At 35.6% G+C, this 17,784-nt stretch overlaps 1 protein-coding gene across 1 annotated transcript in view; it reads right to left on the reverse strand.

Moving 5' to 3' along the window:
- Nucleotides 1-17,784, reverse strand: part of ITGA1 (integrin subunit alpha 1) — a 175,111-nt gene that overhangs the window by 100,307 nt on the left and 57,020 nt on the right. Inside the window, exons 2-6 of the mRNA XM_064596706.1 lie at nt 17,274-17,394; nt 4,582-4,694; nt 1,864-1,952; nt 1,646-1,757; nt 899-1,026 (exon numbers count right to left, since the gene is read on the reverse strand). Of these exons, the coding sequence (XP_064452776.1) occupies nt 899-1,026; nt 1,646-1,757; nt 1,864-1,952; nt 4,582-4,694; nt 17,274-17,394 (563 nt within the window). The remainder of the gene's footprint in view (nt 1-898; nt 1,027-1,645; nt 1,758-1,863; nt 1,953-4,581; nt 4,695-17,273; nt 17,395-17,784) is intronic.

Consider the following 17,784-nt stretch of genomic DNA (forward strand, 5'->3'; position numbering starts at 1 on the left):
CCCGTACTAATTTCTGCTCTCAAGGCACTGACTTCACCCTGACATTTAATTTGCCTTTTGTTCACTGTCATCTCCATATTTTAAGCCATACAGCCATATAAGTTTTTTTTAAATTTTATTATGTTATGTTAATCACCATACATTACATCATTAGTTTTTGATGTAGTGTTCCATGATTCATTGTTTGCGTATAACACCCAGGGCTCCATGCAGAACGTGCCCTCCTTAATACCCATCACTGGGCTAACCCATTCCTCCTACCCCCCTCCCCTCTAGAACCCTCAGTTTAATAAACATTAGATTAGTTAAACCCAAACTCAGTGTCTGAAGTGGGAGAGCCACATGGTAAGTTTCACTTCATTTAATGACAATAAAGGGGATGTGTTTAGAAACAGATACTCATGGGGAGAAATTAAAAAAAAAAAATTTAAACTTAACTGTAGCTAAAACATGGAGCCTGTGCTTTTTGCTTAAGAAAAGAAATTATTAAATATGAGAAAAATGGACCTTAAGCGATCCTGTGGTCACTTATGAATTTACTTGTATAATATGAGAAAGGAGATTGTAATGTGATGTGTTCTTTAGGATGTTAGATTAGTTTCCACAAATTCTGACACCCTGCTTTGATATTACCAAAGGTGGCTACACTTGCCTTATAAGTAAGAATACAATCATGATTTTACAGAGATTTATAGGGGATATTTTCTAAGAGCATTAGAAATGGCAGTTTTCATAATATTTTCTGTTTAGAAAATAACAGGGTCAGACATATAGAATATAAAATTCATACTGAATATTAGCTTTATTGATTAATTTATTTTCAGAGCACTTTGTATTATTAAAAATCTATACATTTTTATCTTTAGAACAACAGAAGTCAAAATGCGTAGTCACATACCTGTGTCTGTTTAGGACCAATATCCATTCTTTCAAGAAGGTCATTTAAAAAAGCTGTAACACTCTCCCAGGGGTAAATACTATTGGAGCCATCCAGCACTATGACTATGTCCAGTTGGGTGCTGCATTCTGTAATAAAAAGAGTCAACCGTGCAAATTTGGAGTTTGTCTTTTTAGATAGTATGAAGGTGTATGGAGTGTTTTTATAGCTGAAATAAGCTCATTTTAAAAGATAAGCTGATAGTTTACATAGTGGATACACTGGATTTTAAAATCAGAAAAAATAGTTTTAGGAAAAGTAAAGGTGATAAATACTACTGCATTCAATAGCAATTGGTTGGGGTTCTTATCAATTAAAACTCATCTCTACTTAATTTTAATCAACATTGTATGAGTTATCTTTGGAAATTTTCTCAATATGAATTTTTTATATAACTGTTCTCTTTCTGTGTATTTCAAATGAGATTACTTTCTTCAAAGAGACTCACTCTTTAAATAAAAACAATGTGACAGCTTTAGCTATGATGTTTTAAACAAGACTCTGTTAAAGGTTATTTACACTAATAATCAGCTCCAAAAATAGCAGTGAGGTTTGGTTATAAATTGGCAAAGCAAACATTTACCTAAATTGGTAATGCTGGCAGCTGAGAAAATACTTCAAGCTTTTTGGTATGCTCCTGTGTATACGTATGTCTCATTCATTGCCTACACTTTTCAAACATGTAAGAACATTGCATAAAATGTGTACCTCGTACAGGAGCAATGGAGTTCACGACTTGAAATGTGGGGCTGACATCAGAACAGATTCCAGTTGTGTAATGCAAATGTCCACATCTATAGGCATATAAGGGGCCACATGCCTTTTAAAAAATTAAAAACCATAAGATTAAAAATTATGTAACAGATTTTATAAAGTCTTAGAATAACAGCATTCCTGGTTCATTAACCAACTCTTTGCTATCTTACCAGAAACCCTCCGTTTGGGTTGGTGACTAAAGTTGATCCAAAAGTCATGTTCTCCTTTATTTCCGTGACATTGGGAATTGATGTATTAACTAAAAATAGAACAAAATTTTATGAGGGTGGAAAACAAAGTATAATTAAGTGTCTTCTCATTAAGACATTCTATTTGCTTTGCTCATATCATAGCACTTTCTTTGTCTGATTCAACTAGTCTTCAAAGTATTATTAAGGAATATAATGAACAAGCTAAGGCCAAAAACCTGGCTTATGTCCCAGAAACTTTGTCTGGATAGCTGTCTCAAATAGTTTTGCTGAACTATAAAAGAATGCAGAACTATTGGGGCAATGAGAGAATGTGGGATAGCCTTTCACACATTTTTGCTAATTAAAACAAATAAAATATTTAACCTAATAATATTATAGACATAATGTAAACTTACACACCTACCTTGCATGTTATATCTATATGTTATAAATAACCAATGATAAAACATGATTTCTGACAAGAGGGAAAATGAGTAGTAGAGCAGAAAAAAAAAACCCCCTCAAATATCAAATATAAGTTTATGACCATTAATTTCACCATCATGGGGACATGATGAAGGTAACAAACAAAACTGGAGCAAGACTGAGCAGTGTTCGGGACATTTGGAGAAAAGAAACACAATGAAAGGATGCCATTTGACATTCGAGATAGGAATGTTGGGTCTTGAAGCATGCCAACCTAGCAAAATTGGCAAGAAGTTCCAGTTACTCATATTGAAAAAAAGAAAAAAAAAAAAGATTGGACAGGAAAATAAAAATCTTCTAAACCCTGCTTAGCAGAGTGCTGAAATATTTGAAAGTGGCAAAACTCAGGTTCAAGAAAGATTTATCTCACTGTTAATGCCCAGAAGTTTTTCCTACCTTAAGACCATATACAGTTTAAAGTGAGGGAATGGAAGCAGAGATTCCTGAATGGTCACACTGTCTTCCTAATCTGATAGTGGTCTTTGTCCCAGAGTTTAGTCTGGTTTGCCTTGCAAGTACTTGGAACTGGGCTATTATCTACATGGGTTTTAAATAATCTGGATTAGAGTTTTTTATACTAGGGTTGACACTGGATGAACATTCTTGGGACATTAGGGACTATATAGCAGGAACTTGTCCACTGTTGTTGATGTAGTTAAAATCTCCATGCTAATGTTAAAACTCTATTACAGTTTCCAGTAATGAAAGAATAGCTCCTATCAGAACAAGTCCTTTGCAAATAACAACTATAACTCTAGGAAAAGGAGAAAAAAAAAAAGAAAAAAACCATCTGAAGGCACTGGAAAGCAACCAAAAGCAGACAGAAACTGGAGGCAAGTATGTACTTGTAAGAAAAGATTAGCACGGCGTGAGTTTCCTGTTTATGTGTTTGTTTTCCCCTAAGGGAAGGCTCTTGTCAGTGGCTAAACCTCAAATAAAGCTCAAAGTCTTACTGTTTTGAAGAAACAGAGGACAGAAATTGGGGTAATGACAGCAACTGCAAAGTGAGGGGGTATATCTTGGAAAGTAGAACCACAAAAAGAGAGTTCCAACATATACATGTATATTCTGTCCAAATATCTGAAGGACTTGAACTGTATATGTGCAGGGCAAACTTCAAACAGCTCAGCTACAATTAGAAGAACTGAATAGAGATTTTAACTGCTTCCCACTGCAGTTTGGAAATTGAGTTCAGCCAAGTAAACTGTCTGCTAAAACAAAAAGTTAAGACTATTCAAAAACACATAAAAGATCTAGAATCCCCAAACTTATAACTCAAAAGTATAATCCAGGATATAATCCAAAATTACAAAACACAAGATAAAACAGAAAATGTGACTCAAGCTCAAGAGAAAGGTAATAAATAGAAAGTGATGTTGAGATATTCCAGATGTTCTAATTATCAGACAAGATTTTTAAAGCAGCTATTATAACTATGCTCATAAATGTAAAGGAAAAATGTTCATAATAAACAAACAAAATTGAAAAAAGAGAACTGAAAAATAAAATATTTGAAGTTAAACCTACAAAATATATACTAATTTAATGGTATTTAATACTGTATAGAACACTGATAGGATTCTAATTCTTGGATAGTTCTAGTAAGAAGTTCCTAGTCATGTTCTATCAAACATACCCATTTTTATATAAATTTACCTTGTACTATTCTCTTTAAAAGAATTTATGTATTACAAGTCCTGTGCTATTTTCTTTTAAAAAAGGAACAGTTAAGGGGGCGCCTGGGTGGCTCAGTTGGTTGAGCGACTGCCTTCGGCTCAGGTCATGATCCTGGAGTCCCGGAATCGAGTCCCGCATCAGGCTCCCTGCTCAGCGGGGGGTCTGCTTCTCCCTCTGACCCTCTTCCCTCTCGTGCTCTCTGTCTCTCATTCTCTCTCTCAAATAAATAAATAAAATCTTAAAAATCTTAAAAAAAAAAAGGAACAGTTAAATTTTTTGGAGGCAATGCAATGGGTGGGGTTACTTGGGTTACTTGGAAAGGTCTTTTATTTCTAAATCTATGGATATTCTATCATGAATTCTAAAGCAAATGAAGGGCAGACAGAATCAAAATGTCATTTTATGTGAATCTGAGTGATAAGAACTGAAGAATATTTATAGATTCTTGTAATCTTTTCTTGAGTTAAAATTTATTTTTAATGAGAATACTGGGTATAATTTAGGATCAGGCTTTAATGTTTTGACTTTACATACCTGGTAGATCCAACTTTATGCAAGGTAATGGTTTGCCTCTCCCAACTGGACACTTATAGACATCTCCAGTTCTGTTCTTGGGTTGACCAACTAGAGGAGAACCAATAAGCACCCTGGAAGTTAAATAACTCAATTAACATTTTTGAATAAAAGGAAACATTTTATTTTAGTTATTTTATGACTAGTTCTAAGACAATGACAGTCTCATAGACATAATCAGATAGTTACCCTCTGTTAGTAATGTAATGTTATTCAAAATAAGCTGAGTGTCTTCAAATTGCAGGTTGATTTGTATTAAAAAACTATAAAATATATAGAGGAGAGATTTCAGTATATTTTATTTATTGTATTATGTATTTCTTTATTATATATTTTATTTGGGGGCTGAAGTAATAAATAGTGGTTAAGCCTGCTGCTGTGTTAGTTTACAAAGCATACATGGAAGTATAAATGACTTTTTCCTATGAGGAGTTGATAATTTCATAGAGAAGTTAGCAAATATAAACATTTGATTATCATAAGATTTAGTATTAGTATATACTAGTTTGTAAGCATTTAGAAAATAAGGATAGTTATGAGACCTAGGTTAAAATCACTTACTGTCTTTTTAGACAGAATTATAGAATTGCTTTAATAATAATTAATGAAAAAATATAATCATGATTTATTTTAGTCCTAGGAAGCCATTTAACAAGTTTTCCTGTGATATCTTCAGGAATAGGGTGGATGAATGTGGTTGAGTGTTAAGGCACTTGGGTGGATTCACAGCTGCTGATTCATTGCTGGCTGAAAAGCTATATACTAAGATGCTGATTACTATCAACCAAAGGACTTTAATTATGTGCCATAAGAATGTACTTGGGTTGTCTTAGCCTGTATCTTTGTTTATGACTTTTGAGAAGATACAGAAAGCATAAAGTTATGCATCAAGTAAATCAGTATATCTATTTGGGCAATCAGAAGTGTCTCAAAATTCTGGAACTAGAAACTTAATAAACTAGTTAAAATTTAATATGAACCTATGTAAATAACTCCACTTAGCTGCATACTTTTATCTACATCAATACAGGATGTGGGCAACCTGACTTAATAGGAGTTCACGTAAAAATGACAGGGGGGTTTGTTGATAGCAAGTAAACATGAGCCAACAGTGTATTTTAGTATCAAAAGTGCTAATGTGACCTTAGGCTGCATTGCTGGAAATAGATGCCCTGGTCAAGGAAAGTGATCACCCCTCTGTGCTCTGGACTGTCAGACCATGTCTGTAATCTCCAAATTAAAAGGGACATAGGCACAATGGAATGTATTTGGTAGTTAGGACTCAGATGGTTAAGCACCTGGTAATTTTGTCAGACCAGAGATGCTTGAGGGAAAGTTGGGGATATTTAGCATAAAAAAAAAAAATATCTGAAGGAGAGTTGAGAGGTTCCATAGGAGTGTAGGTACTGAAGGCATATATTAAAAAAAAAAATCTAAATATTTGGAAGTCTCTTATATTGAAAAGAAATGGGATTTATTTTGTGTAAATTCTTTGGATAAAGCTAGTATTAATGAAAATGTTTTATAACATGCAAATATTGAATTGTTGAACAGACTCCCTAAAACATACCTATGATATAATGCCTTTGTAAAGCCATTTTTTATATGCATAAATAACCATAAAAATGTTTAAACCTTTTAATGCATAATTCTTACTTCTGACAATCTATCCTAAAAAAATGGCCTAAATTAAGGGAAAAAGCTTAATGCATAAAAAATAATGCTCATAGTGTTATATACAATATACAAGATGAAAAAATATAGTCAATAGCAAGAACTAATTAATTATTGCAGGGTCATTCTATAGAATATTGCAGTCATAAAAAATAATAGTTAATAAGATTGTATGGTGGTATTAAAATCATTTATGATCTAATTCAAGTAAAAATCTACCTCATTTAGTGAAAACCTATGACAATTCAAAGTGGATGACAAATGTCATATTAAATGTACTCATCATAATAGCAATGACAATAATAGCTGGCACTTACTAAATCTATACCTTGTGCCATATACTGTTCTAAGTGCTTTCCATATACTAAGTAATTTAATCCTCTCCATTAAATATAGCATGAACTTTGGTGCCAGACTTCATGCATTCAAATCATAGCTTTGTCACTTACTTAGTTGCATGATTTAAGACAAGTCACTTAGGCTCTGTGCTTTAGTTTCTTCATCTGTAAAATGGAACTACTACATCTATGTAAAACATAGATTAAAAGGGAGTTCATCAAAAAACAAATTATATTAAGGAAGTTATGGTTAGTGTTCTTTCCCCAATATTTTCAAAGCTTTTTTTTAATGTGATTGATTAGTTTTACAGTTAAGACAGTTTAGAGGAAAGTAGTGAGCCTACTATTATGGAAAATATTTAAGTTGAGGCTAGATGGATTGAATAATGTTTATTAAGAACAGTCTACAAGCCCAGCATGTACACTAGGCCCTGGGGATATTAAATTAATAAAACACATTTTTTTAGGTTGCTTAAAACTTAGTGGGGGAAGCAGAACTATAAATGGACTATTATAATACTGAATAGGTCAGAACTTGGTGCAACTTCAGCAAGGTCTTAGAAGCAAGAAGAAACAGCTCTTTTGGTAAGTTCAAGTAGCTCATTGTAGCTGGAGTAGAAGTTGAGCCTGTCAAGCTAAACAGTGTCCAGATCACAAACATTCCTATAGTCCAGTTTAAGGAATTTGGATTTATTATATGGAGGGGAGAGTTGGGAACCACCAATGCTTTTAAAGAGGGATATGACATGATCAAATGCTTTACAGAGCTTATTTGCTTGCAGTGTCATGAATAAATTGGGAAAGGGGAAAATTAGACTCAGAGAGTGAAGGTAAGAGTTTCTAGACCCAGACAAGAAAGAAGAATCTGAATTTAGGAAGTGGAGAGGAAGGGAGAACAATTTCTACAAATAGAATATAAGTTATCTTACTCTAGGTTCCCCCAAAAGCAGACCCTAGACAAAGACTTTGCCAGTAGATTTTGGGGAGGCAATTCCAAGCACACACAAATGTGGAGGTGGGAAAATGATAGAGGGAAGAAAGGCCAATAGAGTGCATTGATAATGGTTTACTTCTGCAGGCCTCTGGGCTCAGTCTTGCTGGTGAGCATCTCAGAAACCACGTGGAACATGTATGAGCATGTTCTGAGCATGGTTGAGGCCCTAAGAGTAAACACTACTGCCTTATGAGAGTACAAAGTAAGAAGAGAGCTGAAGGGAAAAATAACACCTAAGATTTTAATAAGCAAAGGAAGAAAACTGGTAGGAGTGTCCAGAGAAGGAGAGAGAGAATCATAAAACAGTGGTATCTCAAAAGACAAAGAGGAAAGAATGTAAAAAATGGGAGCCATGAGTAAAGAGCAGACCTCATTTCAAGATGTTTGGCTAAAAATGAGGGAGATGGGCCATGTCAATATGTGTGGGCTTTTTTTTCCCAGGCAAACCATCAAGGGTTAGAGGTGAGCTTAATTTTATTATGGAAGGCATCCATATATTGATAAATGATGTTGAGAAAGAGCTAGTAACAAGAGAAAGGCTAATATTACAGAAGAGAGAGCCCCTGAGCTGGTAGAAGGGGTGGATCCAGAAGGACAAATTTGTCTTAGACATGAGGAAAGGCCACTGATTCCCTAGGCAGGGATTTGATTGCCCCAGTATCCAGAGGTTTGAAACTGCAGTAGATGGCTTGGAAATTTTTTGCATTCTTTTAATGTGACATTGTCCTTCACTGTCCTTCACTAAGGCAGAATCTGTTTTTTCCTCCTGTCAAACTGGGACTTACTTGATAAATAGAAGGCAGCAGAAACGGCACTGTGACTCCTGAGGCTTGAGTAGTGTATAGAATTGTCAAATCAATACATTGTACACCTGAAGCTAATGTAACATTGTATGTCAACTATATTTCAATAATTAAAAAAAAATGCATTACAGATTCTACTTCACTCTTTTGGAAATCTGAGATCACATGCTGTGAAGAAGCCCAGTCTAGCCTAATGGAGGATGAGAGGTCACATATGTTTGAGCCAACAGCATGAATTGCCAGGCATGTGAGTTAAATCATCTTAGACCCTCCAGCCCCAAGTGAGGTACCAGATGAGCATTCATGCAGTTCCCAGGTAGCAGGGGGAACACCTATGCAATCCTCAAAATCTTTAGAAATAATAAAAAATATTGTTTGAGCTCACAAAGTTTTGAGATGATATACCAAGAGATAACTGAAACAGGCAGGGAGGATAAAATTTTAATCTAGAGCCCCTCCCTCCCTTCTTTCCTTCTTTCTTTCCTTAACTTCCTTCCTTCTTTCTTTGAAAACAGTAGCAATTGCCATTTCATGAGATTTAGGGAGAGAGGTAATTGGGTGGGGGGCTTGCAGAGATTTAATTTAGATTTAAACTGACAGGGCCTATGCAGACCAGTTAGGCAGCCCTCAGGCCAAAATGAGGTCAGGGATGTTTTGGAAGTTGTTTCTACTGTAGATGTAAGATAGGCCTCCAAAGACCCTTCCAATGCTAAGATTCCATGATCCAAATAGACAAATTATGTGTGTAGAAGAGTACTGATTAGTTTAGGAAACATGTACCATTAGCTGGGGAAAATCTAGGATAATTGATGAAAAGTGAGTGCTGAATGGCATGTTAATAGTAAAGTTATTGTGAATTTTAAAACAGGAGAGAAGAGAGATTTGCAGCCCAGGCAAAAGTTGAAAACAGGAGAGTGAGGGCTGAAAATGAGGGTGATGAGGAGGTCCATGTGGTGGGAACACAGTGGAGAGCTTCTGTTTATACTGGAGCAGGGAGGTTGAGAGTGGCATGTCTCCGACTTTAAAGGAAAGGCTCTGTAGTTTATATTTGATTTCTAGGGCAATAGAAAGCCCCTACAGTATGGTGATCACTGGAAATGACCCGAAATAGCAACTGGAGCCATGGCCGATTCTGGATTCTGGAGAAGTAAGCCCTGGGGTATGAGAGCTCAGAAAGTAGTAGTGTAGTAGGCCAGGACTACTTAATCTGAAGCAAGTCTCACTTTTTCCAAGCTGCATAAAAATAACAAGATCCTAGAAAAGTATCAGCATAGTCTTTATGGAATTTCAGGAATCTCCAGTATTCTCAATCCCCATTATCTTGCTCTTTTTTCTCAAATACTTACTACATTCTGACATGATATAACCTACCTGTTTATTACATTTATTATTTATTTTTTGTTCCCTCCTTCCCCAGTAGAATACAACCTTCACAATAGCAGGAATTTTCATCTATTTTGTTCACTCATATACCCTTAAGGCTTATAACAGTGCCAGAAACAAACTAGACATTCAGTAAGTATTTACTAAGTGAATGAATTAATGGCTGTATCAAATGCTCTAAGAATCTGAATAAGACAGACCTGGGAATTTATGACTCATGTGACCAGCTAAGAGGTCCTAATTGTGAAGTCTTCTTTTCCATTTTAGAGGCATTTTTGCTTAAGCAGAATGCCATATATGACTTTGGCATGACACAGGAGGCATTTCCACAGGTCCAGGTTCCAGAGAATCCTTGTGGTCACAGGACAGAATTGGCTGAAAGTCAGAAGGCTGGTGTTCCATGTCCTGGCCCTGATACATACTCACTATATTAAACCCTTGGCAGTTCATTCTCTGAGTCCCAGCTTCCTGTCTAGAAAATGAGGATGGTAACAATGATAACTGCTCAAACCCATAGGATCACTGTGTGAAGACCCAAGACACATTGTGTCATGAACTATGGATATTGTTATTTCAAATTTTAATGCAAGTTTGCTTTAACTCATTACATTTTATTTCTATTAGATTTTTGCTTTTTCTATGGCACTATTGCAATGATGTGTGTGCAGATTAAGAGGATTAAAGAATGTTCTGGATCTCATTATTGATCTCTAGAGAAACACCTGATGAACTCAAAGATCATCAAAATGAGAGAAACAATTTTTTCTACACCCATTCTATAATGACTAATTCTAACTCTCTCTATACTCATTCTAAAATAACTAATTCTGATTCTTATTCACTCATTCTAAAAGTTCATCTTATATTCTGTTCTCCTCTATGAAAAAGCTCCAGTCATAATAAAATTTAGTAACCTGAGAAATGTTTGCTATTCATAATAGTCATTCTTGTCATTGTGACCATTATTTTACTTATTTGAAGAGTAGCTGTTCTGTGACTCCTCTACTTCATATTTATGTTTTTTCCTCTGTAAAAGATAGTTTTCTAGAGATTTTTGTCTCATATTTACATTATCTCGTGAACACTCTTTTCACCTCTTTTTTGATGTCCAAGCCAAAGTCACCATCAGAGTGCCAAGTACCCCCGCCAGCCAGCCCCCCCCTTTTTTTTTAATGAATCTAGTGTTTGGTCATCTTGGAAAATGAAGTTACAGAGTAGTCCCATTAGCTGCAGTACTTTCAGTAATGAAAGGTATAGGGGTGGAAATGAGGTGAGCCAAAGAAATGACAAGTTTAGCAAGGAGGAAATTTAAACTTCAAAAGATATTATAAACAATGGAAAATAAATACTATATTAAAATTGTAAGAGAAAATGTGATAGAATCTTTGAAAATCTTTTTACCCCAAGCTTGAATAGGCCTTATTTAAAACATACATACATTGGAAATAGAGCATCAATCACATGAGTTCACTGGTAAACCTTACTTGGCATAAAGCAGGGTCCTCTAGGGAAAAGGCAGGAAGCCAACATATTTTGATATATATTGGGTGGAGGATTGACTAGGGAGGTATCTGCATCATGAAACCTACTTTGAGAGGCAGGCCCACTGAAGTCACTGAACCCCAAGAATCGTTGCTTGAACAGCAGTTAAAAGGGTTGATGCACATATTAAAAGTAATGAAGCAAAGGAGCCACAGAGTGGAAAGCCCTGAGACAATATCTCATATTTTCCCATTTGTTGGAAACTTTGCCATACTGGTGATTACTACTAAATCTGGAAAGTTTGTGCAATGCTGAGCACATTTAAGTTTCTTCTCTTCAAAGCAAAATTATTAAACTAATTGTGTTCTTTGTGAATTTTTCTGAACCACATTGCAATTACTTGGATGTTTCAACTCATGCTAGCCATAATGAAAAATGGCTGATCTTAATCAGAGGTATAATGTGTTCTGCTACTGAGAAAACATGTGGTTTCTGAGTCAAATATATGAAGTAAATTACACTTCACAGTAAACTTTTGAAAGGTAAAGGGGGCATAAGGCTGCCCTTTTTTGTTAGCTTTTAATTCTTTCCAAAGAATTAAAGTAATGCTTTTCAAATGCAGACTGCACTTGTAATGGACCAACAAGTACTACTTCTTTTTATTTTATTTTATTATGTTATGTTAATCACCATACATTGCATCATTAGTTTTTGATGTAGTGTTCCATGATTCATTGTTTGCGTATAACACCCAGTGCTCCATTCAGTACGTGCCCTCTAGAACCCTCAGTTTGTTTCTCAGAGTCCATAGTCTCTCATGGTTTGTCTCCCGCTCCGATTCCCCCCCCTTCATTTTTCCCTTCCTACTATCTTCTTTTTTTTTTAACATATAATGTATTATTTGTTTCAGAGGTACAGGTCTATGATTCAACAGTCTTACACAATTCAAAGCGCTCACCATAGTACATACCCTCACCACTGTCTATCACCCAGCCACCCCATCCCTCCCAGCCCCACTTCTTTAGGCAAACTTCAGCCAAGATGCAATATGGGTCAGGGCGATTTTTTAAAAATCTGAGGTTGATGAGCTTCCAAAACCTGAGTAGTAAATATGATTTATAAAGGTACCCACCTCTGGAGAAAAACTGAGTAACAAAATCCACGTTCTCCCAAATATGTCAATTATTCCATAGGCCATTTCTTAAAGTAAGTCTGCATCCTATCTGATTTTATAAACACAGAATATCCAAACATGTTTCTAAAATTTATTTTACGGTACCAGTGCCTGGATCTCTTTAGAACAATATGCTGCTATTATGCCATCCTTAAAGGTTTGGACATTTAGATTTTTGTAGTTTGCTTACTTTTAAATTCAGTTGGCCACACTGCTTTTGTTATTCTGATTTTTCATACCTCTTATATAAAACCATTGTAAATATGGGATGACAAAATGGAATTAAATTATCTGACATCCTTATACATTCAAATGCTCACAAATTCTCACATGTATGTTAACATGTAAAGTCTGAAACTGCGAAGATAGTTGTTATCAGCATTTACTTTTTTTTTTTTTTAAAGATTTTATTTATTTATTTGAGAGAGAGAGAGACAGAGAGCATGAGAGGGGAGAGGGCAGAGGGAGAAGCAGACTCCCTGCTGAGCAGGGAGCCCGATGCGGGACTTGATCCCGGGACTCCAGGATCATGACCTGAGCCGAAGGCAGTTGCTTAACCAACTGAGCCACCCAGGCGCCCAGCATTTACTTTTTAATATAGTTCTAATAAAGAAAAAAGCACCAGACTGGGAGTGGAGAGACATGAGTTCTATTTTCAGCTCTGGCGCTAAGTAGTGACAGAAGTCACTTACAAAAAACAAAAAAAACAAATACTTTATTGAAATACGATTGATATTTTAAAAGTTGTACATACTAATGTATACAACTTGATGAGTTTGGAGACAAGTATACACCTGTAAAATCATCACCACAGTCTATGCCATAAACATATCTATCGCTTCTACAAGTTTCCTCCAATGCTCTTTAGTTACTATTATTATTATTTCATGATAAGAACACTTAACATAAGATCTACCTTCTTTTTTTTAATACTTCTGATTATAGTTTATTATAATTGGATACAAATTAAGACGAGTCCTCCAAAAGAGACCATAGTACAAGGTCTGGGAGGGTCCCCAATGTGAAGTTTCTGTGTCCTCAGGACACAACACCCTTGCAGCCCATCAGTGCACAGGAAGCTCACTCAAGCCTCAGTGTCCTGAGTTTTTATTAGGGCTTTATTATATAGGCATAATTACTTGAATAAGATCTACCTTCTTAATACATTTTTAAGTATACAATACAGTATTGTTAACTATAGGCAATATGCTGTACAGTAAATCTGTAGTACTCATTCATCTTGCATAACTACAACTTTGTGCCCTTTGACTAATACTTCCTTGTTTTCCCTCCTCCCAGCTCCTAGTAGCCACCATTCTACATGCTGCTTCTATGACTTTGACTCTTTTAGACTCCTTATATAAGTGAGATCATATAGTATTTGTCCTGTGTCTGGCTTATCTCACTTAGCAAAATGTACTCCAGGTTCCTCTATGTCTCAAAAGGCAAGATTTCCTTCTTTTTTTCAGGCTGAATAATATTCAATTGTATGTATATGACACATTTTTAAAATCTATTCATCCATCAATGGACAGTAGATTGCTTTCAAATCTTGGTTGTTGCAAATAATGTTGCAATGAACATGGGAATGCAGATACCTCTTCAAGATCCTGATTCCAATTATTTTGAATATTTACCCAGATGTGGGATGCTAGATCATACGGTGGTTCTATTTTTAATTTTCTGAGGAACCTCAGAAAATTTTCCATAGTGATTGCACCAATTTTCATTCCCACGAACAGTGCACAAACGTTTCCTTTTTCCACATCCTTGCCAACACTTACCTTTTGTGTTTTTGATAATAGTCACAGGAGAGCCATTTTTAACATTACTTGTGTGTGTGTGCTTGTTTTTTCATTAATGATAACAGGGAGTGAAACTAAATTCATTTTTTCAGCCAACAAATAATCATTGAATGTATATTATGTTTAAGGCCTGGTGCTAAATGCTGGGCAATGCACAGGATTGCAAGTGGGAACCAAAACCAGTCTTTGTTCTCTAAATATCTCCTCTAATATATTAACTTCTCCTTCTTATCTGTATTCCATTTCAGGTTTCCAACTATCCAGACATACTCAAGCTGTTTAAGACCATACTTACCAACTTCCTGATAAAACTTATTTTTCTTTCCTGTATATTTGTCTCTAAATGGCTACCTATTTCCAATGATCCAGTGTAGAAATTCTGGAATATGTTTGACTCCTCCTACATCTCCATTTGACATTTCCAAACTTCGACCAATGATTCATCTAAATTTATCTTGGATACACTTTTCTTTCATTCCAGTTCTCCCTAATCTAGCCTTGGACCTCATCTCTTAAGCACCAGATTGCTATTTTTGCTTACCTATAGATTCCCCAGCTTTTAGGCACTTTTTTCTCCAATCCAATCTTTACATAATTTCCTAAACTAAGGTTCATAAAAACCACCTAAAATGGTTCTCAGTGCCCTTTACTTAGGTCCAAGTTCCTTTGTCTGGCTTCTAAGGTCTGCCACTACCCTTTCTCCTCTATCATCCCTGTGTCAGTCCCGTTTGCTTACCAACACACCCATTTGTCAAATCTATGCCCTTGCTTATGTCGCTTCCCAGACTGGAGTGGCATTGCTTCTTTTCTTATTAAAAATTAAATCATCGGGCGCCTGGGTGGCTCAGTTGGTTAAGCGACTGCCTTTGGCTCAGGTCATGATCCCAGGGTCCTGGGATCAAGTCCCACATCAGGCTTCTCCCTCTCCCCCTCACCCTGCTTCTCCCTCTCCCCCTCACACCTGCTTCTCCCTCTCCCCCTCACCCTGCTGGTGTTCCCTCTCTCGCTGTGTCTCTCTCTGTCAAATAAATAAATAAAATCTTAAAAAAAAAAATTAAAATTAAATCATCTTTCAAGACTCAGCTCAAGAGTCAAGAATCAATTCCTCCTTCTCTTAAATCCTATTGCATTTATAGTGTATATTATACTGATTAACACAATTGTTTTTTTTTAATATTTCAAGTTTTTACTTAAATTTTAGTTAGTTAACACTAGCATAACATTAGTTTCAGGAGTAGAATTTAGTGATTCATCACTTACATATAACAACCAGGGTTTATCACAAGTGCCCTCCTTAATGCCCATCACTCATTTAGCCCATTCCCTGCCCACTTCCTTTCCAGCAACTCTCAGTTTGTTTGCTATAGTTAAGAGGCTCTTATGGTTTGCCCCTCTCTATCTCTCTCTTTTTTTTTTTTCACTTATGTTCATCTGTTTTGTTTCTTAAATTCCACATATAAGTGAAATCATATGGTATTTGCCTTTCTCTGACTGACTTATTTCACTTAGCATAATATACTCTAGCTCTATTCACGTTGTTGCAAATGGCAAGATTTCATTCTTTTTCATTCTTTTGATGGCTGAGTAATATTTCATTATGTGTGTGTGTACATATACACACCCCGACATCTTCTTTATCCATTCATCAGTCGATGGACATATGGGGAGGAGCATAGGGAGATAGGTGGGGAGAAGCAGAGGGAGAGAGAATCTCTAGCAGCCTCCAGGCCCATTGTGGAGCCCAGTTCAGGGCTCCACACGGGACTTGATCCCACAACCCTGAGATCATGACCTGAGATGAAATCAATAGTTGGATGCTTAGCTGACTGAGCTACCCAGGTGCCCAATTGAGTTTCAGTTTATTGTAGCTTATACTTGGCCCACTCACATTATTCTCTGAGAGGCAGAGCTCCCTGAATTGCAGGCATAATGCCTAAAAGAATAAAACTGGTGTCTAGAGAGATGATTTTACCTGTCTAACCTTAAATGGGGTGGGGGTGTGGTGGTAAGTGAGAGTGTAGGTTGGAAGGACAAAGAATACAAAACTATTATTAGATGTCTCATCTAAGATATTTGTAAGGAGAGTAGAGAGTGAAACACCTCCACAAATTCTAGTTTGTACCTAGGATATAATATTTGTATGCAGAAAATGTGAGAACTCAGATTCTTACTATTGATCATTTGGGGGGGCTTATGATCAAATGAAGTCTAAAAGATAAAGTGAAATGTCAAAAAATCCATATTTTTTCATTTGTGAAATATAGTAGAGTGATAGATTACTGTTTCCTAAGAGGCATAGATCTCTTTTTGATTATTCTTTTTGTTACTAGAATAGTTTAACTTATTAAACTGAAGCAAAGTTTAACAAATTCTTGTTCTTTTTTTTTTTTAGAGGCACTAAAAATTATGTTAAATATAAAGTAAAAGAGCTTTAATATTAATTTTGTGTAATTTTCAACAGGTTAAATATACTTTAAAAATCATACCTGAAGTGAACTGAATCATTACTAATGGGCTTAAAAGCGTATAAAAGAAATTCAGTAAGGTTCATTGTAAACAGTAAACCAAACTCAGTAGGTTAGTACATCACCAAAAATATAAGCTCAATAATATCTTATGGAAGTGATATTAACCCTTTCAAGATCGCTTCTCATCTACCTCTCAATCCTTCCAGCTGAATTGTTCTCTAGAATGAGAACAATTAAAGAACGCTTGCCAGAATAACAATTACAGAACAATGACTATTTTGCACAAGGACCTTCCTTGAGGTCAACACGGGTTTCAACAGAAATCACTAACCACTTCCTTTAGTACTGCCAAGGAATTTTCCTTTTTTTTTACTGTGTCAGTTTCCATTACCAAATGATTAGACTGCAATTTCTATCATGCATGATTCATTCTGTTGAAGTATCATTCATAAAACAAACTGTAACCAAACAATATTTTCCATTACCTTGTAAAAAAAACTAAACAACAACACAACAAAATTGACCGGCTTACCATTTTCCTTCTTCATTTTCATATTGTTGAACAGTATATCCAAACATGTCCTCCATGGGGCCACTGAAAGTCATTGAATTTTTCACATCAACGTTGAATGATACGCAGAAGCCTAGAACAACTTTAAGAGAGAAAACAAAGTCCAGTTACACAGAGTTAACTGAGATTCCATAATGTTTTGAATTATGAAAGGCATGTTCAAAAGAGCAATGATGCTCAAAAAATGAGAACTGCAAGAAAGGTCTACAGTATTAATTGTATTACTGACTGAAAATAACAACTAAAGAATACAAGTACTAATATTCAAACAAAATCCTATAGAAATTTAGTAGCTGTACCATTCCCAGAGCTAATGACTTCAGAATATGAGAGAGCTGGCAAAAACTCATGCTTGTATATGCCTAATGTGGTTACAGATAGCTTTCCAGTAATGAGCCCTACAGTGAATCATGGTCACCAATGAAATGTAAACACCTTCATTTTCCTGTTTTCACTATGAAGGATGCAAGAA

Source organism: Mirounga angustirostris, unplaced genomic scaffold (assembly GCF_029215605.1).
Source record: "Mirounga angustirostris isolate CCGP_5_RB_7025 unplaced genomic scaffold, mMirAng1.0.hap1 SCAF_7, whole genome shotgun sequence".
NCBI lineage: Eukaryota > Metazoa > Chordata > Mammalia > Carnivora > Phocidae > Mirounga > Mirounga angustirostris.